The sequence below is a fragment of the Mirounga leonina genome, unplaced genomic scaffold, assembly GCF_011800145.1.
Source record: "Mirounga leonina isolate KUSES-001 unplaced genomic scaffold, KU_Mleo_1.0 Mir_115, whole genome shotgun sequence".
NCBI classification, from domain to species: Eukaryota; Metazoa; Chordata; class Mammalia; order Carnivora; family Phocidae; genus Mirounga; species Mirounga leonina.
Window position 1 is genome coordinate 5692639 of NW_023270268.1, and position 26686 is coordinate 5719324.

At 38.8% G+C, this 26686-nt stretch overlaps 1 protein-coding gene across 5 annotated transcripts in view; it reads right to left on the reverse strand.

Moving 5' to 3' along the window:
- LRRFIP2 (LRR binding FLII interacting protein 2) overlaps window positions 1-26686 on the reverse strand; it is a 109137-nt gene that overhangs the window by 49491 nt on the left and 32960 nt on the right. For 2 of the 5 annotated variants that reach the window (XM_034991925.1, XM_034991909.1), the window contains exons 3-14: window positions 22213-22299; window positions 20897-20947; window positions 14961-15017; window positions 14817-14861; window positions 11487-11555; window positions 9055-9096; window positions 7524-7589; window positions 5271-5345; window positions 3976-4023; window positions 3850-3894; window positions 2936-2983; window positions 2413-2469 (exon numbers count right to left, since the gene is read on the reverse strand). In XM_034991925.1, the coding sequence (XP_034847816.1) occupies window positions 2413-2469; window positions 2936-2983; window positions 3850-3894; window positions 3976-4023; window positions 5271-5345; window positions 7524-7589; window positions 9055-9096; window positions 11487-11555; window positions 14817-14861; window positions 14961-15017; window positions 20897-20947; window positions 22213-22299 (690 nt within the window). The remainder of the gene's footprint in view (window positions 1-2412; window positions 2470-2935; window positions 2984-3849; window positions 3895-3975; window positions 4024-5270; window positions 5346-7523; window positions 7590-9054; window positions 9097-11486; window positions 11556-14816; window positions 14862-14960; window positions 15018-20896; window positions 20948-22212; window positions 22300-26686) is intronic. The other 3 variants (XM_034991932.1, XM_034991938.1, XM_034991918.1) reach the window with 2 other exon arrangements.

Consider the following 26686-nt stretch of genomic DNA (forward strand, 5'->3'; position numbering starts at 1 on the left):
TACAGATATTAAAAGCAGATAATGAAAAACATGTGATTTCACTATAGGTCTTACCTGGCTGCAAGCACATTAGGTAAGGTTTGGGGAAGCATGCAATTACTCTACATGAGCATATAATTGGCACCACCTATTGTGCACCATCAAACAGAAAAGTGGCTTCAAAGTATAATAAAGCAGCATTAAAAACCAAACGATATTTCTACAAAGCACACAGAATAAAATACTACTTTCTCTTTTATTTAAGTTGTAGAAAAAAAGAGGACAGGAGTGGAGGGCTAGGGCATAAACAGACCAACCAACACCAGCTAGGGATTTCATGCTTTTTTTTTTTTTTTTTTTTAAGAGAGAGAGAGAGAGAGAGCGTGAGATGGGGGAGGGTCAGAGGGAGAAGCAGACTCCCCGCCGAGCAGGGAGCCCGATCCCGGGACTCCAGGATCATGACCCGAGCCGAAGGCAGTCGCCTAACCAACCGAGCCACCCAGGCGCCCGGATTTCATGCTTTTTAAACCACTAGGCCCTTTGGAGCCCATCAGGGGGTCAACAAGTATACTTAATGCTTAAGTTCGGGAGAGAAAAAAAATCTAAGAATATCTTCAGGTGAAATAAGTCAAAGACAGAATTTCCTACCAGCAAGGACACTGAAATGATGATTCTTATTTTCCTTTATTCATTCCTATGCAATGCGTGGAGATATTTCTAATGTCACCCTACAGTTTTCTTCCTGTTCCATGAGCAGCAGAAGACTCATCTTCCGTGTGTATAAGTTACCTCTATTCTGACATCACTGAGGAACCATTCTGGCATCACCAAGATAATAACTCTGAACCCAACTTGCAAATGAAATAACATGCAGCCAGCACACAAGGACAAGGTTCTACACTTGACTGAAAATGTATTACCATAATTCTGTTTGCAAGGGGCCATCATATTGGTACATTAAAAATGCTATCGGGTCCCAGAATTGCCAAGTGGAATTTTATTATGGAGTGAGGTAAAAGTAAACTTCCTACTTAAATCAAAAAGCCTTTATCTCCTTAAACATTCCTGTGTACATTTTTGTTAAGCATAGGAGTGGAATTCTTGAGAAGTGCCCCTTGGAAATGGCAGGAGAACAGAGCCCAACATGAATATAAAATAAAATCTATATAGCTCACCTATTCCACTCCACAGAGCAATCTGTACTGACCATTAAGAAACTGCTTTAGTAATTTCTCCTATTTTGACACTGTCAAGAATAACAAAGTAGTTCCTAAAGTCATCATTTGCCATTGGAAATGTAAATTAGTTTAGTCTTTTTTGGTGGGCAATACGGCAATATGCATCATAATTTAAATGTATATACTCTTTGACCCCCATCATTTAATGATTAGCAATCTACCTTACATGAGATCTACTCATAAGTACACAAAAATACAACTGTATACGACAGTCCATTATGCAAGTGTTTGCTGTAGCAAAAATACAGCAACCTAAATGTCCATCGATAGGGAGTGGGAAATACAAGCTTCCAGTTATTTAATGATTGACAAGGATAAAAGCTACAGCATAGAGAATATAGTCAATGGTATTGTAATCATGCTGTGTGGTGACAGATGCGAGCTACACTTGTGGCGAGCACAGCATAATATACAGAGTTGTCACATCACTATGTTATACACCTGAAACTAATGTAACCTTGTGTGTCAACTACAGTTTAAAAACAAAAACCAAAAACAATACCTATGAAAAGAAATCCTCAAAAAGAAATGTACAACCCATGCACTAGTGGGATAATATACCGCCATTAAAAAGAATGTGCTGACATAAAACTATTTCCAAAACGCACTCAGTAGAAAAGGGAACATAGGGAAAGAAAGGGTCAGGGGACTTTTACTTTGGACTTTCCTTAAGCTAATACTACTTTTATAACTTAAAAAAAAAAAAAGTTTTAATATTCCAGAAAGATTGGGTGATTAGAATTATCCCAGTTTTGTCTTTTATGTAAACAATTTTTAAAAGCTGACTTGTTTTATTACTTCTCCTTTCACTCCATTGATTGAAGTGCTGGCAAGCAAGTGAAATGGCTCAATGCAGAAAGCAGAGACAGAAAAGAGAAACATAGGATAATCAACCCATATAGTGAATTATCACCAGTGAAAAGATAAGAAGTTCACATAAACGACAATACAAATTTTTTAAAACTTCTAATGGCACTGGTTCCAGACTCATTTCAGAAATTGTGTGCTAAGTCACATTCACACAGAAACCACCAATTAGGACAAATTAGTATACCTGAGTTTGTGTACTGAAGGAAAATGACAATCCATGCACAAAAGAGTGAAACACGCATCCTCAATATTCCGAACTGTGAGTACAGATTAAGGAAACAACTGAAAGTATCTATAAAGCATGCAAAGAGACCAGACAGCTCACCACAGGACTGCTTCGGGCCGAACTTGTTCTTGATGAGTAGTAACTGTATTCAGATGGCTATAAAGTTTCCAGGAAGAAAGGTTTTACAATAATGGCCACCTCCTTTGCCTGCTGGGGGAATACATTCGTGACCCTGGACCTAAGTGGCCGCTGGCTCCCGGGGTGAAGGTGACTGTTCTCCCAGGTCTGGAACTCTACCTTTCTCCCAACCCCCTAGATCCAGCAGCCCTCAGCTGGAGGGTGAGGAGGGGAAGGGGATGCCCTGAGGAGCACTGCTCCCATCCTCTTCCTCAGGGACTAATGAGCAGGAAAAGAGGTTTCTCCACTTATATTCCCTTCATACTGTGAGCCATGATTTCCAGCAGGCAGTTCCTCACAATTTGGGTGAGAGTCACCGTTGGCTAGCTTATGGGTCACAGCTTACAGAGCAACTGCAGGTCAGATTAAATGACTTTTTCTTTGTAAGTAAACTGTACCCACCTACACACCTCCCTCCTCACCACCTCCCCCTGGTTGGACTTACAGTTCGAGACCCATAAGGGTTATATAATCCACCATGATACAATGACACCTAAAGAACAGAGGAAATACCACTCATCTATTTATTCAGGTATCAAAGTTGTTTTGAAAATGTCACAATTTCTTCGAAGTACTCGGTTCCAAAAAAGTGTTGTAGTGTAGTGTGTCAGGTGAGAACATTCACTGATACGCGTAAAGTCCTACATCAGTCCCAAAACTTCAAACTCACACTTCCTTTAAAAAGCACCATTACAGTATTTCTTTTCACCATCATGTTATGAAACTAGGAGAAGGAACATTTATGAATTTATTCTCTCTAAAGAGGGGACTGAGCAGAAAAGCAAAGTGAGGGACATAAAGCATTTTGCCCACTGGCACAATAAAATGAACCTACAAAGCCTCCAGTTGCCAGTCTACGAGAACAGGCCACAGCACAACAAAGCAACAGCCTGAAAGCAGCCAGCTCACAACTTGCACATTACACAGAACTATGGCGCACGTTACACAGATAATGGCTTTTGCTTCCTAGTCAGCTTGCTTTATTAGAGCCTAGTATTAACACGGCCAAGGTCACAGCTGTCCCAAAGGAAATATGACATCTGTGCATGGGCAACCATCTCACAAAAGTATACAAGTGTAGTGGGGCCCATGCAAGGTTGTCTTCTCTACAGGAAACCAACCGTAAGCAATGGCCTACCAACAGCCAGCACTATCTGGAAAATAGGGCTGGTTTGTTTTTGTTTTTTTTCTTACTACCCTAAAGTTTTGCATTTTAAGCATTGGCAGCACATTCTGCAGTGTACAAAGCATCAAAGCCCCGTGTCCTTGACTGTTTTGGAGGAAAGCTGTCAAGCCAGGGTCAGCACCATGACAGTGGCTCCACCAGGAGTACACACGTTGGAAGAGAAAAATACAAACCAGGCTGGTACTTCTCAGCAGACCAGAATTTGCAGTAGAGGAGGCCTATGAAAAAAGCGCATGATTTAACCCAAAGAAAAGCAACTGGTAGCTCTGAAGGCAAGACACTTCTCAGAAAGTACTAACCCTGGTACTCTTTGAGGTCGCCAGAGGGTCACTACACAGGGAAGAAGACTGTTAAGAAACAAAAACAAAACAGAACAAGATAATTCAGCAAAAGGAGACTTGGTCTCTCCATCACGAGAGCAGAAGCTGTGTTTATTCTACACTCCATAATTGATTAGCAATTCCTGAATGCTTAAGGGAGTTAAGTAACACATAAGGTGAGGAAAACTTAGCCATTAGAAATCTTTTTGAATACCCATTTTAAGGGATAAGAGAAACACGTGGAATAGTTTTCTATAAATGTGCTTAAGTCTTACTGGGCTTTCAATAGTAATGTTAGGAGATGGGGTGGCAACCTAAGAAAACACTCAAGAAAAGAGGGCCACGGCACAGGGAGTGTGGAGAACAGTGGCCACACCCGGGTCACCAGCAGCTCCTGGGACACTTTCTGAGATCTCACAGCAGACTCTTGATGAGCTTAGCCTGACTGCTGAGGAACCAGGTAAATGAGCTCCAAGTTACACTACAAATACACAAGCCATGGACAAAGTATCTTAGTTTAATCAGAAAAAATGTACTGGTCACAACAAATTCAAGTCACTAACAAGGCACAGCATTTTTAAAAATGGAATTAAATCTTTCCTCTTCTGATGTCATCTGAAAATAATTTTCAACTCTTTTTTCCAAGCCCATCAGACAGGGAAAATAAGAATATCTAAGTTGCGTGTGCAGGTTTTGACAACTGAATTATTTTCTATGTACTATGTGCCACATATTTGTTTTAAATGTATGATGTGCCAAATGTCTTGAAAAAACAAGGATTCTAACATTAAACAAATATTCTTTTCATCCTAATTAGTTTAAATTTTTACATGTAAGCTTTTATTAAAAGGCCAACCACCATGATGTGTAGTGATGCCTACAACTTATTCTGAAAAACATCCCCCCCAAAAAAATGGATCGATGGATGGATAGATGGATAGACATTAATATGATAAAGGAAATATAGTAAAATATGAATTGTAGAATCTAAGTAGTAGGCACGTGGGTGGTTAATATACAATTCTTTGAACATTTTTGTATGTTAAGTATTTTTCATTTTAAAAAACTGGGGAAAATGGTACTCATTTATAAATGTGGTGGTTCAATAGTTCACATCAGCTAAAGATACATAGACTCTATGAATTCAGTTACCACAAACCAGTGCACACACAGCCACTCACAGATTAGTTCTAACTAGTCAAAATGCAAAACCAGGGGTTAGAAGTGTGTTAAAGTTGGATAAAACAAACAAAGCCAAAAAGCTTGAGACAAACCCGAGTGTAGTAGGCAGGGGTGGGTTTGCTATGTCTAAGACTGCTATAGTTTCTCTGGTCAAAGTAGAGGCCACTCTGCAAAAAGTAAAATTAAACACATTTTTCTTAGGTTAAACATTGTTGACAATACACAAAGGCAAACTCTAATATTGCCAAACCCTCTCTCCTCCAAAACAATGACTTTAAAGCACTGAATTGCATTAAGTAAAAGTCAAAATAATAATTATCTCAGGTCTCCAAAAAAGACTAATATTAAAGGTTAACTGTATTCAAACCAAGTCATTACTAATTTTTTTTATTTTAAAAACATGAGCATAAAGCCTCAGTCAAAATGGAATGGAAATAATAAGTGATTTATTCTCATGCCATACTTAGTAACATCCTTGAAAAATCCAAGACAACTGAGTAATTACCACTTTTATAATCCACTTGGCAATGCCAGAGAAAACAGTGAAGTCTTTTTCTTCAAACTTTTCCTAGTCCCATTATTTGTCAAAATATTGAATTAAGTTACCAAAGACACAGTGCAAGTGTGTACTAAACAGGTTTGGCCTAAAACATCTATGGCAGGTTCATCTTCAATACACCGCACAAACAGGCCATTATACAGATTGTGGTTACCTGGCAAAGAGGCCATCATCTATAAAACTCCCTTTCTAACTTATCCAGCCATCTTTTTCACTCAGAGTTAAGGAAATGTAAGCAATCCCTGACTGATGGCCTCCTCCTGCACTGCTGATACTGCAATCGGGGGCGGGGGGAATCCGTGTGCCCACTGACCCCTGCCACTCCTGGCCTGGCCTCCCCACACCACCCCCTCAACAAGGCACCAGGACTAACCTCTCCCCAGAGCTCCCAAGGCTTCACCCTCCAGGGCTTCTCACTAATGTCCTCTCCATTATATTCCCTTCTACCAGCCAAAGCCTACTGATCCTCTCTCACCCTACCAAAGGTCAGAGCCCCTTCCACAGGAACCCAGTTAACAGGCAGCTTGGGAGTGATTCTCCTGCCAGTACTGTGGCAGCCTAACAGAAAGAGTATTTCAGTATTCTCTATCACCATCAATAATCTATTAAAAACTCTAACATTGGGCGCCTGGGTGGTTCAGATGGTTAAGCGTCTGCCTTCGGCTCAGGTCGTGATCCCACGATCCTGTCTGCCTTCAGCTCAGGTTATGATCCCAGAGTCCTGGGATGGAGCCCCACATTGGGCTCCTGGCTCAGCAAGCAGGAAGCCTGCCTCTCTCCCTGCTCATGTTCTCTCTCTCTGTATCTCTGTGTCTCAAATGAATAAATAAAATCTTTTTAAAAAAAAAGGCTCTAACAAATTCAATTTATATTCCTGACATTGTACATAATACATTGTTTTCTGGGGACACCTGGGTGGCTCAGTCGGTTAAACATCTGCCTTCGGCTCAGGTCACGATCCCAGGGTCCTGGGATCGAGTCCCGCATCGGGCTCCCTGCTCCGCAGGGACTCTGCTTCTCCCTCCGCCCCTCCCCCTGCTTGTGCTCTCTCCCTCTCTCTCTCTCAAAAATAAATAAAAAATCTTGGGGCGCTTGGGTGGCTCAGTCATTGGGTGTCTGTCTTCGGCTTGGGTCATGGTCCCAGGGTCCCGGGATCGAGCCCCATATTAGGCTCCCTGCTCAGCGGGGAGCCTGCTTCTCCCTCTCCCACTCCCCCTGCTTGTGTTCCTGCTCTTGCTATCTCTCTCTCTCTGTCAAAATAAATAAATAAAATCTTTAATAAATAAATAAATAAATAATCTAAACTTATTTTTTTTTTTTTAAAGATTTTATTTATTTATTTGACAGAGAAAGACACAGCGAGAGAGGGAACACAAATGGGGAGCGGGAGAGGGAGAAGCAGACTCCCCGCCGAGCAGGGAGCCCGATACGGGACTCGATCCCGGGACTCCAGGATCATGACCTGAGCCGAAGGCAGTCGCTTAACCAACTGAGCCACCCAGGCGCCCTCACTAAACTTATTCTTGAAGTATATTCCAAAGGACAGTTCATAAATGAAAGTAGGTGATTAATGAACTTCTTGTATTAACTTGATATTAAATCCTGTAAGTGAAAACAAAATTACTTTTAAATAAGATTCTGATAAATCATGTTTCAGTATGTTATCAAATTTCAATAATACCTAAGGCACACACCAAAGCAGTCATAATTCTTAAGTTCCGTAAAAGTAATCAGTGAATTTTATAGCAGCACAAGACAGTGGGACATGAGACAGAACACAACTAACCAGTGGGTCTTTATGAGAACCAGAAGACCTCTTCTTCATTCCATAAGAATGACTGTAAGAATGATTCTGGAAGTAAACATTTGAAGTTAACTTTCATGATCACATAGTGAAGTTTAAAAAATAACTTAATAAACTTCGTCTTAAAATTATACACAGAAAGATGCATATGAGATACAGAGCAGTCCCCATGGAATCTATTTACCAGCTGTTAGTAAATGATTCATGGCACTTGACTGACTAGCTAAGGTATCTAGCACCTCTACACATCTTCACTCCCCCTCACTTTCCCCTGTGCCATCCCATCTCCATGTACAGCCAGCTCAAAAAGATGTAATTAGGACTCAGAGCCAGGCAGGGCATTTGTGAAGATGTTCACCCCACATCTTATTTGAGTGCTTTCTATCTTCTTTATAAAGGTATGGGGGACAAGAGGGTCGACTTCCTTCTAGGCCTACCTTAGCAAAAGGCCAAAAGGCAATCCTTTGGGATCAACCAAAACAAGATTGAGCATTGCTCTGCCCAAGAAAATACTCCTGACCCAAGTTAGTGGTCCCACGGCACATGCTGCTCAGGAGGAAAACAGCCAAGACAGTATGGACTGCCCCTTGTAGCAACAGCATTATCAGACAATGACCTTACACGCAGGTCCTCTGAAGACAGCCCTGTCTCAATACATAACTTCTCCCAGGAGCACAAAGCCAAGTGTATATGAGGGAATGAAGGAGGACAGAAATACTAGTATAAAGATCATTAGGTAGACAAGAAACCCAATCTAGCTATATACTGCCCACCTGAAATGAGGAGGTGCTAGCAACGTCCTACTTATCAGCAGTCTGCTCCAGGCAAATCATCTGTCATATGCACAGCTAGATCCTGAATCCATCCACTCATTTTTCTTTTTTGAATATGCATATCCTTCCTTTCATAGATTACCCTGAACATTTTAAGAGATGACTATATTGTCTAGAAACTCAGGCAATCTACTGACATAATATTAACCCAAGGAAAACATGCTATAACTAAACTTCCTTGGCTAAAATGACATACATAAAAAACCAACCAAATCAAGCAAAAATGAGCAGGTATAATTGATGTTTCAGGTATCACCCGTCACTGCTGGCTATTTCCTGTTTAGCAACTTCACACCTGCCAGCCTGTGGCACATAATAAGAAACAAACACAGCAGGGCCTGTAGTTCAGTGGGTATCAAACACTGCCAGAAACATGTCTTCCAGGCAACACATATGTGTCATTTGAGGAGCTCATCACTTTAAGAAAAGATATTACTACCAATCTTAGTGCTGGATAAGGAAGCAAATCATTTTTATCTGATCCTGAAATTTTAAAAGAAAAAATTATTCAAATGTTCAATTATGCCACAATTGCAAAACAGTCTTTGCATCGTTGGCCATACGCTTTCCCCAAAACATAATAACAAACCTGTGGAAAGTTAGTCATAATCTATGATTAGCGTGATCAGACATTTATAAAGTAAAACTCTACATTTAACACAAAGTCATGCACTACATACTAATGATGAAAGTCTTGATGATCTATCCTTGAGAGCATCATACTGGATTTCAGAAAAAGTTGAATGTTGATTGTATTCCCCAAATCAGAAATATAAAGAGGAAAAAAGCAACGTTTGCAAAGTTACTAAAAATCCAAACTGGAATTTAAATAAAACAATTTAAAAAAATTCAGCACTACTTTAAAAGTTGAAAATTATTATACACAAAGGCTATTACATTTGAATTAAAGAATCTTCTTCCCCACACCCACACTTTCCTAATATGTGATTGCTAAACTCTTTGTACATGTAACGCTGCATGTTCTCTTTCAAACACAGAATTCCTAGTCAATAATGGCGAGATGACTCAACCTCAGTATACCCTAGCACAAAACACCCAGAGGGAGCCTTTACATGCAGGAATTAAACATTTTGAAATTAAAAAGATGTTTTACTTTCTATTATTGTGGCTGTTACCATCATTTCCCATTGTTTGAAACATGGCAAAAGCAAGGAAGGCATGGACAATGAAGTGAGAGCACATAACTAATATATAATCAGGCTTACAAAAAAAACAATTGCAGCATCAAAATGTGGAAGTTCCCTTGGATCTGCCTGTGGACACAGCTGAAAAACTTCCTTTCTCAAGACCTTTCCTTACTAAAAACACTGAACAAAACTGGAAACTTAGTCCAAGCAAAGTGTGGAATATGCACAGTATACATACAAGTGTGGGATTAAATATCAATCAAAGAAAAACACATAAAATTTATGATAAGACCAGAAAAAACGCATTTCATGTAGGGTCTTTAAGAAAATAAGATAATAGGCATAATACCACATTTCGAATCCAAGAAACTGAATTAAATAGTAACTACTTAGAATTGTGATTTCCTGGGGCGCCTGAGTGGCTCAGTCAGTTAAGCGGCTGCCTTCAGCTCAGGTCATGATCCCAGGGTCCTGGGATCGAGCCCCGCATCGGGCTTCCTGCTCAGGGGAGAGCCTGCTTCTCCCTCTCCCTCTGTCTGCCGCTCTGCCTACTTGTGCTCTCTCTCTCTGTTAAATAAACAAATAAAAATCTTAAAAAAAAAAAAAAAAAGAATTGTGATTTCCTAATTTTGTTTTTGTTTGTTTGTTTGTTTGTTTTTTAAAGATTTTATTTATTTATTTGAGAGACAGAGAATGAGAGACAGAGAGCACGAGAGGGAAGAGGGCAGAGGGAGAAGCAGACCCCCTGCTGAGCAGGGAGCCCGATGTGGGACTCGATCCCGGGACTCCAGGATCATGACCTGAGCCGAAGGCAGTCGCTTAACCAACTGAGCCACCCAGGCGCCCCTAATTTTGTTTTTTAAGCATTCTAGCTTACACCTTTTAAGCAATCTTACCCAGAAGAGGCAAACAGCAAAGAGTGTTATTACATATATAACAAAAATCTTGTTTATCTAAAATTTTCTAAGATGCCTAAAGGTGCACATTTAGTAAATTATGTGCAATGGTAAAATAGTGACATTTCCCTGAAAGTAAAGTTCCTTCTCTATAGAAATTTCACTTAGGTCTCCTCTCCATTAACAAAATATCTTTTTTGTTTAAAAAAAATACCATCACTAAAATATGTATTGCTCAAGCCACACATTCTTGCATATAAACTATTCCACCCTCCCAACCAGTAAGTTCACTGAAGAAAATAGTCATGTCTTATGTTTTCTGATCCTCTCTGTAGCACCAATGGCATTTTACAAAGGCATAGAATTTAACAGAGGAATTGAAATTGACCTATTTCAATTTTCCCTTTCTAAAATATAATGCAGAGTTCAGCTGGTTTTTAAAAAAACTGCTGAATCTATCTGATAAGAAATCCATAGCTTGGACACTCCAACTGCTACTAGAACAACTGGGTAAACGAAAAGAATCCCCCTAGTACATGCCAATTGGTATTTACGTTGTTTAAAAAAAAGTAATTCGGGGCGCCTGGGTGGCTCAGTCGGTTAAGTGGCTGCCTTTGGCTCAAGTCATGATCCCAGGGTCCTGGGATCGAGCCCCACATCGGGTTCCTTCCTCAGCAGGGAGTCTGTTTCTCCCTCTCCCTCTGCCTGCTCCTCCCCCTGCTTGTGCTCTCCCTCTCTCTATCAAATAAATAAATAAAATCTTTAAAAAAAAAAACAAAAAGAAACAAATAATTCATCAAAGGAGGAAGAACTGAAGATATTAAGGGCTCTAGCTAAAACATTTCCAAATCTTTGACAGTCTATCAGAAAGAATTTAACTCTCACAGAAAGTTACCTGAAAGTCTTCATTTGAAATAAAATTAAAAGAAATAGAGCAACTTTTTGTTTGTGGAAACAAAGTTCAGCAAGTGTCAATTTCCATTAGACTATACCCATCACTCAAGCCCGCAGAACTCTGAGAGTCAAAGTGCATAATATTAACACTGCACATTTTTCTGAACTACACACCATGATGTCTTTCCTTTTGGGTGTACTGGCTCTGCTCCAGTGTGTCCCAGTTATGTCCTTCGATGGGTTCTTCCATGGAATTAAACAGTGTAGTAGTAAATGACAAAACACAAATTGCAAGCATATTAAAATTGAATTCATTAAAATTATATTAAGGGTATTGATAATTAAAGAGGAACTAATATATACAACAGTAAAAATCTGCACCAATAAGAAATTGCAATGTACCCCTACTACTCTGGTTCAAGATGGCCTCAATTTTCTAATTTTGGACCTCTACCTTATAGTCTTCTCAAATTTCAATATAAAAAGCAGTGACCAAGCATTTTTAAGATGTTTTTCAAAGGCAGATTGTTGTTTAAAGAAACAGACTGTTTAAATTCTAAGCTCAGGGCTTTGATTTCTTCCTCCTTCCCCCAAACCTATCATTCACAGTCTTGAACTATCTTTGTTCTTTTAATTTTTTATAGAATGTCTATAACATGGACACCATTTCCAGCCCAAATACCTTCTGGCTGGTCATCTTTCAAGAAAGTATTAACTGAAGTTAATTGGATAAAAAAAGATTAAAGTCCTAAGAATATGACAGAAAACCTTAAATACATCTGCCTCACATCCAGGTACTGCTTATGTTCACACATCAAATACAAAGTCCAAAAGTGTTAGACCTTTTTAATATACAGCTCATACATTTTAAAAAGTAACTGGCAAAGAAATATCAAAACTCCCAAATTATATAGCAAATCCCAATAAAGTTTAGGTCAGTGTTTTAGGCCATCACATTTATTTTTAAAAGAGAACAAAAGCTGTCTATATATTCAGCTTAATGTATGTGGTAGTTATTTTTTTTTAACTTTTATTTAAAGATTTTATTTATTTGTCAGAGAGAGAGATTGAGAGGGGCGCCTGGGTGGCTCAGTCATTAAGCGTCTGCCTTCGGCTCAGGTCATGATCCAGGGGTCCTGGGATCGAGCCTCACGTTGGGCTCTCTGCTCTGTGGGAAGCCTGCTTCTCCCTACCCCATTCCCCCTGCTTGTGTTCCCTCTCTGGCTGTCTCTCTGTCAAATAAATAAAAATCTTTAAAAAAAGAAAAAAAAGAGAGAGAGACAGAGAGAGCACAAGCAGGGGGAGTGGCAGGCAGAGGGAGAAGCAGGCTCTCCACTAAGCAGGGAGCCCAACGCGGAACTGGATCCCCGGACTCCAGGATCAGGATCATGACCTGTGCCGAAGGCAGACGCTTAACCAACTGAGCCACCCAGATGTCCCGTGGTAGTTATTTTTTTAAAAAGTAAATAATCTGGGGGCTCTAGCTGGCTCAGTTAGTAGAGCATGCGACTCTTGTGAGCCACCCAGGTGACCCCCCCTAATTATATTTCTTTTAAACAATGTTATCAGTGAGCTTTCAGACTTATTTCCAGGAAATCTAACTATTTAAAATGTGCTGGGTATACACTCATACACAATAACGTACTAGAGTCTCCTCTAGGGTGTAAAATTTTTATTAATCTTCATGTTCACACTCAGATTTTTTAAAATACTGGGAGCTTTACTCTTTACCACAGTAGCAAATTTTCACACTTACCACAGTGAAATAAAATGCTGAGAGTTCTAGTTTTATCTTAAATTTATTTAATGATATAATTTCCATAAAAAGAAAATCATCATTACTTTATAGACATTCATGGTAACCAATTCCTTATTAGCTTAATTGCAGGTTTAATTTCTCTTATGCTTGTTTGCAGATTTGTTTTAGAGGCTCCTAAATTAGGGGTGCCTGGGTGGCTCAGTCGGTTAAGCATCTGCCTTTGCCTTAGGTCACGATCCTGCAGTCCCGGGACTGAACCCCGTGTCAGGCTCCCCGCTCGGCTCCCCACTCAGTGGGAAGTCTGCTTCTCCCTTTCCCTCCGCTCCTCCCCCCTGCTCGCTCTCTCATGTGCACACACTCTCTCTCTCAAATAAACAAATAAAATCTTTTTTTAAAATGATAAAAAAATAGTTTCTTAAATTAGGTCAAACTTGGATGGTTCTACAGTTCGGTTAAGCTAATATTAATATATAATCAAGTTTCCCTTAGACCACATAGAAAATTATAAATAACCAGTTTGATGATAACTGTGTGAAACTTCATACTATGAACATTATAATGAAAAGCAAAGGAAAAAGCCATAAATTTTTTAAAAATGGGGAGAGATTGTTTTCAAACTCTCAACACTCAACTTTCAAGCTTTTATTGACTAACTCCCTGTATGATGTTTAAAGAGAAAAAAAATCTCCAGGGAGAAGCAGGATGAATTTATTATCTTAAAAAATGTTTCTCCTGTAAAATCATTCTTAAGTTGCTGATTAGGTTGCCGTGAAGGCTTGTTAATATTCTTATAAATCTAAAGTTTTGCAATTAACTAAAATATTTATGATTCAAAAACAAGTGTACTGACTTCTGTAAAAAGAGAAAGTAAATTACATTCACCAGTAAGAAATATGACTAGAGTAAAGGACTATTTAAGAGTACAAACACATCCGTAACTCATATACCAAACACTTGGTTTATTATATTACACAAGATAGGAAGAAAACTAGACTTAGGGAAAGTTAACCAATATAGACCGCAACATGAAAGATCATTTTACTGATGAAAAATCTAGATATACACATAATAATATTGTCAATGCACAAATTAAACGCATTGCTTTAAGGTTTAAAGCACAATTCTTTAAAAAGAGATCAGTGTCTTGGCACAATATACAAGACTTTAATGAAAGAAGTCTCATTTACCTTGATTTACAGCAATGTATGCTAAAAAGCTAAGGCATACTACAAAATGTTAATCAAAATGTTGAGGTTTGGTAATTACTATAAATATGATAAGCAGGAAATTTTTCAATCAGTAGCTCAATTTTTCCATGTAATAAAACTAGAATTAGTTAACCAAGCCCCAAAGCTATTACCCATTTAATAAATTATTATTTTAAAAAATAGGAAAGTAGGAAAATCTGAAAGTTGAACCACACAGATGTCATTCCATAAAAATCAATCTTCTTATTTTGCGATACTTTTCCAAAATCAAAGGTCCTTTTATACAAAAAGAGTAATACATATGTTAATAGTTTAAAATATTCATGATTGTAGAATTGATTTATATTGATTATAGCAATAATTTAAGAGAAAGATCACTTTCCAATGAAAGGACTTTGCCAATATTTTCTGTTTGTTTTTTGTGTTTTTTTAAGGCAAAGCAATATGAACACGGTCAGATTGTTCAGGCAATAATGCTGCAGAAAGCTCAAACATATAAGCTCTGCTATCATGGTACAAACAACTTAAAATACCAACCCTGTGACTGCCAAGACTTCGAATGGACAACGCATCCTCAACTCCCTGATAAGAACAAAAACAAACATAGCATAAGTTTGTGGGTGACTGCATGAAGTTAAAGAGGGGCAAGTATTAGGGGCAAGTTTATTGGTTATTACAAACCAGATAAGGTCGATGATGACTGGACCGGTGGGAATACCTGGCCCTTTCTGAATCTTCCTGGGAAAGGAGAAAGTACATGGAGAGTTAATCACCGGACAGAAGGGCTGTCTATCAGAAGAACTGCGCAAACAACAATCGGTTAGGAGCACAGCAGCACCTTCCTTATAGCAAGCAGGTGTGGACAACTCAGCTTCTAAAGTTGGTTTTGGGGCAGCCACATATTTCAGGTGGAAAGCAAGTAGCAATAATAATCTTGTGTATGTGTGTCTGACCACTTGTGGAATGTAATCTATAAACAACCAAGAGAGCTCAATATACCAAGATAAAAATAAGCAAGTATACTTAATAAACAGAAATTGAGTTCAGCATTAAGGGGCGCCTGGGTGGCTCAGTCGTTAAGCGTCTGCCTTCAGCTCAGGTCATGATCCCAGGGTCCTGGGATCGAGCCCCACATTGGGCTCCCTGCTCTGCGGGAAACCTGCTTCTCCCTCTCCCACTCCCCCTGCTTGTGTTCCCTCTCTCGCTGTCTCTCTCTCTCTGTCAAATAAATAAATAAAATCTTTAAAAAAAAAAGTAGACTTTTATCTATTCTTTTTTCATTGTGAATGTTCATTTATGCAAGGCAGGAAGAAATGTTTATTACAAAGATAGTTTAAGGACTTAAAAAATTGGGGGTCATAAATAATTTTGTGCTCACTGCAAAAGAATTTCTTTTTGTTTTCTTGCACCCCTCCACCTGGAAAAGAAAAGAATAACTAAATAAAATAACCCCTGTGTCTTGTTAATATGAAAAACTACTTATAATTAGAAGAAACTACATAAATATTTTAGAGTTGGTAAAGTTATTTCAAGAGTTATGCCTCCTGAAGATGGTAAAAAAAGAAAAGAAAAAAAAAACAAACATGACCACAGCCTAAGAGTTGACTAAATTAAATGCAATTCTAAACTTTTTGACAGTCAGCTATTAGCAATGGAGCATTAAGTCCTGTCTGTGAGATCAAATGACTAGTTCCTAGAGTCTAATCACGGCAACAGTAAGGAACTTCTGATCTTTCAGAATTTCAAAGTCCAGAGTGTTAAAGTAATTTGCACTAAGAATCTACACACAACTGTCCAGTTGGGTTCATGGCTAATCAACGCTGTCTTTTCCAAAATGAATCAATACCTCAACACCACGTGGCACTACAGCATGATCGTTACAGGTGGAACAAATAGATGTGGCTATGTCTGATCATCCATTTCAAATTATAGAAACAGTAACTCAACAGAAACACCACAATCTAATGCCTTATTTTGGTCATGATCTTTCAGCATCCTTCAAAACACTCCTGGTTGTCATCTGCTGTGTATACTGATGCATGTGATCAAATCTGTTCAGAAGTCTGTATAAGCGCCAATATGATTCAATGATATAAAACCCAACAGAGTGTTCTGAACTTTGGAAGTTCATCTCTGGTTTACATTTTTGTTATGTAATAGACACATGTAATCTGCAAGAAGCCAAGCAAATTTCTTCCTTTTTCCCTATCAGGTTATATACCACAAAAGTTTTGGGAGCATGTGCATAAACCCAGCAGAGTAGGCACAGTTTATTGAGTGGTAACCAGTTCTGAGCTAGTTAGCTTTAAAGAACCTTGTGCTATTCAGGCAGCCTAATTCTACACACCCCTTCCCAGTCTTATTTGGGGTACTAGGGCAACCTATATAGTTTAATGTTCAATCTTCCCTTTAACCTTTTTTTTCATTCCACCTACCACACAAGAGCACTTTTTAAAAATCGACCTCTAAAAACCACAGCTCATTAAAGATGCAGCAAAGACAGATGAATTCATATTTATTTTCAATTATGCTACTTATAAAATTAATTCTTGGGGCGCCTGGGTGGCTCAGTCGTTAAGCGTCTGCCTTCGGCTTAGGTCATGGTCCCAGGGTCGTGGGATCAAGCCCCGCATCAGGCTCCCTGCTCCACGGGAAGCCTGCTTCTCCCTCTCCCACTCCCCCTGCTTGTATCTCCTCTCTCGCTGTGTCTCTCTGTCAAATAAATAAATAAAATCTTTAAAAATAATAATAATAATAATAATTCTTAATAAAACAACTTATTTTTGGGCGCCTGGGTGGCTCAGTTGGTTAAGCGACTGCCTTCAGCTCAGGTCATGATCCTGGAGTCCCGGGATCGAGTCCCACATCGGGCTCCCTGCTCAGCAGGGGGTCTGCTTCTCCCTCTGCCCTCTTCCCTCTCGTGCTCTCTGTCTCTCATTCTCTCTCTCTCAAATAAATAAATAAAATCTTTAAAAAAAAAAAAAAACAAACTTATTTTTTAGCCCCGTTTGGGAAAAAAATGGCCTAAAAAGACCTTAGAAGACTACAGAATAAAATGTAAACCCCATACAGGCCAGTTAATGTGAACTGCGAGAATACAGTTTATTCCACTCATAAACTACACCTTAAACCAGCACTGTCCACCAGAACTTTCTTTGACAAAGTGGAAATGTTGTGTTTGTGCTATCTAAAACAGTAGCCAATGGCCATTTGTGGCTATTGACCACCTGAAATGCTAGAAGTGTAACTGAGGACCTAAATTTTTAATTTTAATCTATTTAAGTCTAAATGTAATTACCCACATATGGCTGGTAGCTACTGTTCAAACAGTAAGGCGAACCCAAAGCAAATTTTCATTATACCAAAAAACCCACAAAGCACATATTTTACTAAGAGGCTGCCATGTAGTGCCACTCTTATATAAAGAGGCAGGCATTCAGGTAGTTGTGAATTACTGCCCCTACCTTGAATACTTCTGCACAGTGACAAATATGAGAGAAAGAGAAGGAAATTCTTGTATAAAAGACCCTAGAATTATTTTTAAGAGCTAGAAAGTTCCCTAGAGATTATACAATCTGATCCCTTCATTTTAAAGTAAAGAAAATTGCACCACAAAAAGATTAAGTAGGAATCCACAAAGACATAAAGCTGGGACAAGCATTCAAATCTTCTGACTCACTAGACCACCAAACCATAAAGAGACCATCCTACACTGGCTAAATCTACACTGATTACAAAACAAGAGCATGAAGAAAATGGCCAGGTAGCCTGGGTTTTACTCAAAGATTTCTCTTTCTCTGGAAGAACAAGCAACTTCATTTCCCAGGTATTCTAGAATAGTATTTTAAACTGCCAATTGGCTTTTCCTGAATTAATAGCACCAGGGGCCAAGAGAAAAAATTTCAGCAACTGTGTTTCTAGGTACCAACTACAAGGCTGACTATCCTTCACGTCCACAGTCTGGGAAACAATCCATTTTCATTGTCCTGGAAGTCATTAGCAGTATAAAGGATCCAAGGCAGAAAAAAACAGGACAATGCCTTAAAAAATGGATGTATAGGGGAGCCTGGGTGGCTCAGTTGGTTAAGCGACTGCCTTCGGCTCAGGACATGATCCTGGAGTCCCGGGATCGAGTCCCAGGATCGAGTCCTGGATGGAGAGTCCCGCGTCCGGCTCCCTGCTCAGCAGGGAGTCTGCTTCTCCCTCACCCTCTGCCTGCTGCTCTGCCTGCTTGTGCTCGCTCGCTCTCTCTGCCAAATGAATAAATAAATGGATGTATATTTGTTCAAGGCTTTCTGGAAAATTGTTTTGATACTTTTAAATTAATGGAAATGAAACACAGACTGCTTTTAAAAATTCACCTGATGTGGGGATGAAGTGATTTTATTGAAAGAAGACAACATCCCACTGAAAACACCTGGCCCTGTTCTCTGTCAACAAGTAATATTTAACTCAAGGCTAGAGCCATTCCCTCAGTTTCAAATTAGGAAACCTCAGAAGTCGCACATTCTTTTCCAGGTCACGACATGCTGATGGAGACACTCGGTTTAAAAACAGAAACACTGGCCTCACTAGGGCTGTCTGGAGGCCTACAAAGACTTGGGCCCTTTCATCCTGGTCCTTTCACCTTCCAACCCATTAGCAGGTGTGGCGCTCTCTCTGACCTTTGAATTCTGGCTCTGCCAATGACTGAGCAAGTTGTTGGCTTCACCAATCCTTCATTACCTTATCTGTAAAATGGAGATGGTGGTCCTTATCTTATCGTGTGAAATGGAGACATATGTAAAAACCACTAGCACAGCGCCAGCATACAAATCGCACTCATTGTTAGCTTCATTCCTGAGCCTCATGCCCTGGCTTTTCCTGTTCACATCCGCCAACATCCACCCCCACACCCAGAAAGTGTGAAAATCAGGAGAAATGTTTAACATGGGTACATTTTCCCTTCTAATAACTGACAACCCTATTATTTGTATATGCATTATTTTATTATAAATTTATTGTTCCTTATATCTTACATTGTGACTACAACATGCCAACTTCTACTATAGGCTCATAGACAGAATGCAGCCAGAGAGACAAATAAGCTGAAAAGTGAAAGGAAAAATTAGTTTGAAAAGAGTAAAAGTAAATGTCAGAAGGGGTTAAGTGATAATCATTCCCACCTGAAACTAAACCCCATCCATGTTCTCTGCGAGTTGGAGCTATCACTCAGAACTTGAGTTAGTCACCATCTGCATTCTAAACCTCTAAACCCAAAATGTTCCCCTTTCCATGAAAATCTAGTGCACTCACTTCCTGAACTGCACACATTTCAAAGATAAAAAATATGTTTTTATCTTCATGGCCTTGGAATATGAGAATCAAATATGAGACTTTCAATATAGGCTTTTCTTCTTATTTAATGTTTTGTGCGCCCTAAGATAATAAAATCTCAGGCAGTTTAATTTTAGATCTATAATACATAATTTTAAAAAATGAAATTAGTATTTCCATGGAAAATTTGCAAGCAAAAGTGATTTCTTTTATTCACACAAAATGTTCTTAATGCATCAACAGTAAGATAACCCAGTTTCATGCAGAAGACACTTTAAATAAAACCAATTAGGCTAGCTTTAGTAACAAGAAAGGACAGATTCTACTCCAAAGTAACAAACACATTCATGAGGAATCACTTAATTATAAGTAACCAAACATCATCTTTCTCTCCTTTCTAAAATATCACAATGAGAAGTATGATAAAGTTTTAAATCTGTAGGTCAGTACTGTCATAAATATTTTTTACACTCATAAATATTTTAATTCTGGTTGTACTTCAAAATGCTGCTACAGAAGGAATTTGCTTATAAAAATTTCTTGTTTAACAGCAATTAGTGGTTCCTAACCCTTTAGGGATCACAGACTCCCTTGAGAATCTTGTGTTCATAACACCTGTGGGGCATTTCACTTAAAAATATACATACATTCAAAAGTCTGCGTGAGATTTTAAGGCTTCCTGCTTCATCTCCCAAGCCTATTCACATGCAGGAAGAACCTCTGCAATAGGAGACAGCTGGTGAAATTACCAACATTGAAAAAAGTTCAAATTTAGGAATGATTCCCAATGACTAATATTTTACTGGTTCACGATTTGCTCTTTGGGAGTGGTGGTAGAAGATTCGAAAAGGAACTGAGAGAAGTGAAAACATAAGAGTAATTTTCATAGAAAATTAAAGAATGACTTGGGTCATCTCTCAATGAGGACATTTCTGCCTAGTTTTTTTAAAAAAGAGAGAAAGGAAGGGGGGAAGGAGGGAGTAAAAGAAGGAGGGAAAGGAGAGGGGGACAAATTTGAGGGAGACAAGAACAAACTCAGAGAAAGAAAACACATCCATTCACTCAGTCTTTCTTGGTCAAGAGCATTCATGACAAAAGTGTGAGGCTGTAGACTACAACAGAAAATGGATGGACTCCAAGTACATATTTGGTCCACTACAGACAGAAGAGACACACTCTAACCTTTAGGTTCAAACATGGCAAACACTCCTACTTGGCAAACTATTAGTGAATGTTTTACTTCAAGGTTGCATTATTTCAGCAACTGATCACAACATGCAGGGCAGGCAATCCTGGCCTACCAGCCACTTCTGAATCTGTCCCCATTTCCGATCAAAGGAATAATGACAGTGCTACAAATACAAAAGTTTCATCAACTGAAGTTTCCAACATACTGCATGATCTGAAAAGTCTTAAATTAATCCTATACATTTGCCCTGAAGAGCAGTGATCGTTAGCTCAACATAAGTTACACATTCAAAATACAGATAATTACTAAGCTAAATATGCTCAACAATGAAGAGATATATGGCTCTCTGCAGTTTAGAGGTAATGGAACTTACACTTTGCAACAATCTCCTTATAATTTTACTATAATTTTAGGAGTATAAAAGACTGTGCATTGCAACACTTCCATTTTAAGCGAAGAATTGCATTCAATATTTGAAACTATATATGAGATCAAAAACAAAAATAGCAACATAGGTATCAACTGCTTTTTGGTTTACTTTTTGAGCTGTGAATAAAATCTATACAGTTGTCTTCAACACATTAGCAGCAGTCCACCACCAACATCAAAATAAAGTGTTTAATACTATTAATAATATCCTGCAGGCTTTTTCCCCTTTATACCAATATGGCATCAGAAATATTTTTTATGTGAATTTTCAGAGTCAGGTTGATGTCAGAAGGGAAGAGTTAAAAAGAGTATTTATTTCATTTTAAAGCAGCCCAATTTCTATATGCCTATTTTATTTTTCTATTTTTTGCTTTTCTTTCTGATGATAAAAATGTATTGAAATTTATCTATAAAAAAGCACTAAGAAAAAACCAAAACTAATCAATTCCACCATTGACAAACCAAAGTATTGATAGTAATCATTTCTAAGTAGTTTTTGTCCCTATATATGATAGTTTTTGTAACACACAATGGGAGTCCTACCAGTCTTAACAATTGTTGTTGTTGTTTTTAATTTTCTTGCATGACTATCTTCCTCCATTATTAAATATGCTTCAAAACTGTAAGGTTGAATGACTTCACAGTGTTTTACTATGTAGATATCATAATATAATTAACCTAAACTCTAAGACAGTTAGGACTATAGTAAATAACTTTGTCATCTCTAAGCTGACTTCAGCTAATATAAGTAAAGCACTTATCACACCATAACAACTTGCTACAATGCATACAGTAAGAGCTATTTATGTGTTTGCTGTTATTATTTAAAGCAAATATTATATTTAATTTGCTGACATAGAATGGCTTGTTAAAATATACACATCAGGTTATACTATTCCCAGTGTTTCAACAGGAACCAGATTTATTTCAGAAGGAAACTAGCCAAGTATTAATTTATTTGAGACTAGCACAGAATGAGGATCATCCCCCCTTGATTACCTCTTTTTGTTGTCGCTCCAGTTCTCTCATGCGTATATCCCTTGCTTCTGCCCGGGCAGCCCGTTTTGCTGCCAGCCTTGCCTCTGCCTGAAATGTAATATAAAGATTCAGCTTTATTTACAAACAACAACAACAACCTGCACACCAGCTGTGAGGGTAAGGAGCAGATAGGACACGACCGTCCATAGCAGGTGGGCGGACAAGATACCCTCTCGCTCAGCTGTGTGACCACCTCAGTCAGCTCCTGTACACTCGTTTCTTTGTTCTAGCCCAGAGTCTCTCCTGAAATCTGCGCCTTTATTTTTAACTGCTTGCCTTGATTCCACGTTCAAAACATTTCACACAATTCATTATGTCTCTGCAAACTCACTTTTTCCAAAATTTCTTTCCCTATCCATCAGTCATACAAATTAGAAACTTAGACTCTATTTCATTTTGGACATTGCCAATATCCAGTCTTAAAGTACTGCCAATTCTCCACCGCTGGGTTTCTCTCACCCCCATGGCCTGTTATGCTGTTATGCTGTTTCTGTTTCAGGAACTCTTCGTATCTTTCTCCTTTTAAACTGGCATGCAAATCACATACCATCAAATTCACCACTTACAACTAGACAATTTGGTGGCTTTCGGTACTACAGTCACAAGGTTGCACAACTACTACTACCATCTAATTCCAGGATATGTTCCCCACCACGCCCATTAGTAGGCACCCCTCGTTCCCCCTCCTCCCAGCTCCTGGAAACCACTAATGGTACTTTGTCTCTACAAATTTACCCATTCTCAAAATTTCATATCTGTGAAATTACACAATAGGAACTCTTCATCTCTTGTTTGAACACTACAACTGCAACTGCCTTCAAATTCACCTACCTGCCTCCAGAAGCTGCCCTATAATTCCCTTCTACAATGTTACAGGATTGCCAATCTGCCTTTCAAAACACGTTCCCGATCATATCAGTGAGCGGTGCAAAGCCCTCCCCTGGCTCCCCAGTACTTCTGGTTAAAGCAAAATTCCACAGACTAGCACAAAGACAAGAGAGAGAGAAGAAAGGCACAAACAGAAATAAGGTCCCTCCCAGTCAGATCTCCCCCTTATTTCCCAGGACTTGCTCCATATGAACAGCTGCAGGCCACCTACCTCCATCCAGGACTTCACGGTGCTCCATTAAGCCTCACTTCAGCTCAGGTAATGATCTCAGGGTCATGAGATGGAGCCCCACATCGGGCTCCACTCTCAGCACAGAGTCTGCTTAAAATTATCTCTCTCTCCCTCTCCCTCTGCCCCTCCCTGTACCCACTTGTGTGCACACTCTCTCTCTAAAAAAATATTAAGAAATACAAAACAAAATTACATGCGTCTGTCACCCCCACAACATCCATGTGTCAGTAGATGTCTGCTACTATATAAATAGAAGAATTTCAGGCCATGGACCAACGCATCTAGGAAATGAGACAAGGAAACAGCTTGATGTACCACATGAAACTTAAAAATCTCCTCAGTGATTTCTATCTTGCAGTGGCTTCCTCTGTTCTCAGCCACATCCTAACTCTGATTCAGATCGCCCCCTGATAACTACAATAGCTGCTTCTCCTGTGGTGTTGTATTTGTGCCCAAGTCTCACATTAAGAGACTCAGCCAATGTTTAAAAGGGTCTATTGTACGGAAGCAATTATGTTCAGTTCTGAAAATACAGGGTAAGATGTGACACCTCTGCCCCAAAGAAGTCCTCAATCTAGTTGAGGGACATGGAAACACAACACTAAGGGAAGGAGCATGAAGTAGAGAGCAATTTGTTTTCCCTGGCAAGATCCTGGCAGGCTTCTAAGAAGAGGAGACAGCTTAAGAGTTAACACTTATTCAACTACCCCAATTTTGGCACTTTCCCAGTATGCCTAGCTGGCCTTTTAGTAGCACAAACCCTAAACGTGTATCTGCCAACCTCAAGCTCTAAACAATAACATGACCAGAGCAATTAATCTTTTCACATGAATTTTTCATTGGCCTCTATCTTTTAAAAAAGCTATTCTTACCTTCTTTACCCCTCTGACTACTGGTAGACACCACTTTCTTACTAGAGTTCGTATTTTATAGAAAAATACTTCAAGGTTAAGTTCAGCAGATAGCAAATACATTTTTAAATTACAAAGTATCATTTTTTCTGGGGAAAATTTTCAAACTTTTAATTTCAGCAAAGCCATGGCAATGTGTAGGGACTGTCATTTCCATGCTTTGTACTTGTAGCCTTCTTTAGAAATGTATTCAGAATGCCCATTTCATGCTTCCAAGATCGATGGCCAATTCTGTACATTCTAAGCTAAAATAGCTCACCAGTTTTCTCTCACCAAACCTAAATTATAGATAAATGAAATCTACTCTCTGATAAGATTTCTTTCACAAAGGAAAGGGAACCTGGCTGCTGTGTAACAGAAAGAGCACGAGCTTCAGAGCCACAAAAATACCCTTCCCTTTGTTCCTTAGCCAACTTTATCCAAACTCAGATATGCCTCCCTTGGAGATGGTACTGAAGAATACCACTAAACAAGCTTAAAAAAGGTAAACAGGATCTAAAAATACTTTATCTTGGGGTGCCTGGGTGGCTCAGTCATTAAGCATCTGCCTTTGGCTCGGGTCATGGTCCCAGGGTCCTGGGATCGAGCCCCACACGGGGCTCCCTGCTCCGCGGGAAGCCTGCTTCTCCCTCTCCCGCCTCCCCCCCACTCCCGCTTGTGTTCCCTCTCTCACTCTCTTTTTGTCAAATAAATAAAATCCTAAAAAATAAATAAAAAATAAAAGTACTTCATCTTAGTATTTTTCTACACATTGCTACCAGATGCCTGAAGCAATACTGAGTAGGAGTAGCAAAAAGCAAAAGGTGATTCCAACCCAGTAGACAAAACATGTACTCTATACTTGTACCAATGCATTTTTAAATAGATAAATTATAGGTACACAAAGCATACTTCCAGGTAGTAACACTAGCATCTTCCCCTCAGAATACAACTGCATGATTTCTACACATTCACTTTACACACACAGGTATAAAATAAATGAGATATAAGAATAAGGGGTCACAAAAATTAATGAAGTTTAAAACAAAGTTGGCAAAAAAAAAAAAAAGTTAAACATAGAATCACCATTTGATCTGATAATTCCATTTCTGGATACATACACAAAAGAACTGAAAGCAGAGACTCAAACAGATATCTGTATACCAATGTTCAAAGCAGCCTTACCCATAATGGCCAAAAAGTAGAAACAACCCAGTGTCCATCAATGGATGCATGGATAAACAAAATGTATTATATCCATACAGTGGAATATGATCCAGGAGGGAAGGACATTCTGACACATGCTAAAACATGGATGAATCTTAAAAACACTATGTTAAGTAAAACAAGCCAGACACGAAAGTACAAATATTGTATGATTCTATGTATTTGACGTACCTAGAATAATCAAATGGCATGGGCACAGAAAGTTGAACAGTGGTTCTGAGGGGCTGGAGGGAAGGGAGAAATGGGGAATTTTTATCTAATGGGTACGCAGTTTCAGTATAGGATGATGACAAAGTTCTGAAGATGGAGAATAGTGCTGGATGCACAACAATGTAAATGTACTCAATGCCACTGAATTGTATACTTAAAGATGATTAAAATGGCAAATTATGTTATGTATTTTACCACAAAAAAAGGTAAAGTTACCATAAGACATGAAATCAGAATTATTCAGGAGCCTAATTCATTTAAGTATTTGTAGAGTCTTTAAGCTCTATATGACTCAAACTTTTAAAATAAAGTTAATAGGAAAATTTAGGAACTGGAAATTCAGGTTCAGAAGTTACTTGTGAAATCAAGTAGGTCAATGGACTAGGTTTCTAAAAGTTTTTCTCATCATCATGCTTTCAAATATTAGGCACAGTAAGAATGACTAAAGGAAATATGCAATCATATAAGTACAGAAATCTATTCTTTTTAGAACAGTGAAAATGATAAAACAAAAAGCAAAGATATATTTGAATAGAATTAAATCCATTTCCCACTAAATGCTTGGGGAAATGGAAAAATAAAATGATAGCAAAAATCATGGGACTTGATCCCCCCTGGAACAAATTGCTTTAGGTTGTATTAATTCAGAAACCTTCTAAATTTGTTGGCTGTTCACTTTATAACTCAACTACTAATTAGGAATCGTACAATCATAACTAAGAACTTCTAAGGGTGCCTGGGTGGCTCAGTCGTTTGGGCGTTGGACTCTTGGTTTCACTAAGGTCATGATCTCAGGGTCCTGGGTTCAAGCCCCCACATCAAGCTCCCCACTCAGAGTAGAGTCTGCTTGAAGATTCTGTCCCTCTACTCCTCCCTCCACTTGCACGTGCATCCACATGCACACATTCTCTCTCCCTCTCTCAAATAAGTAAATAAATCTTGAAAGAAAGAAAGAAAGAAAGAAAGAAAGAAAGAAAGAAAGAAAGAA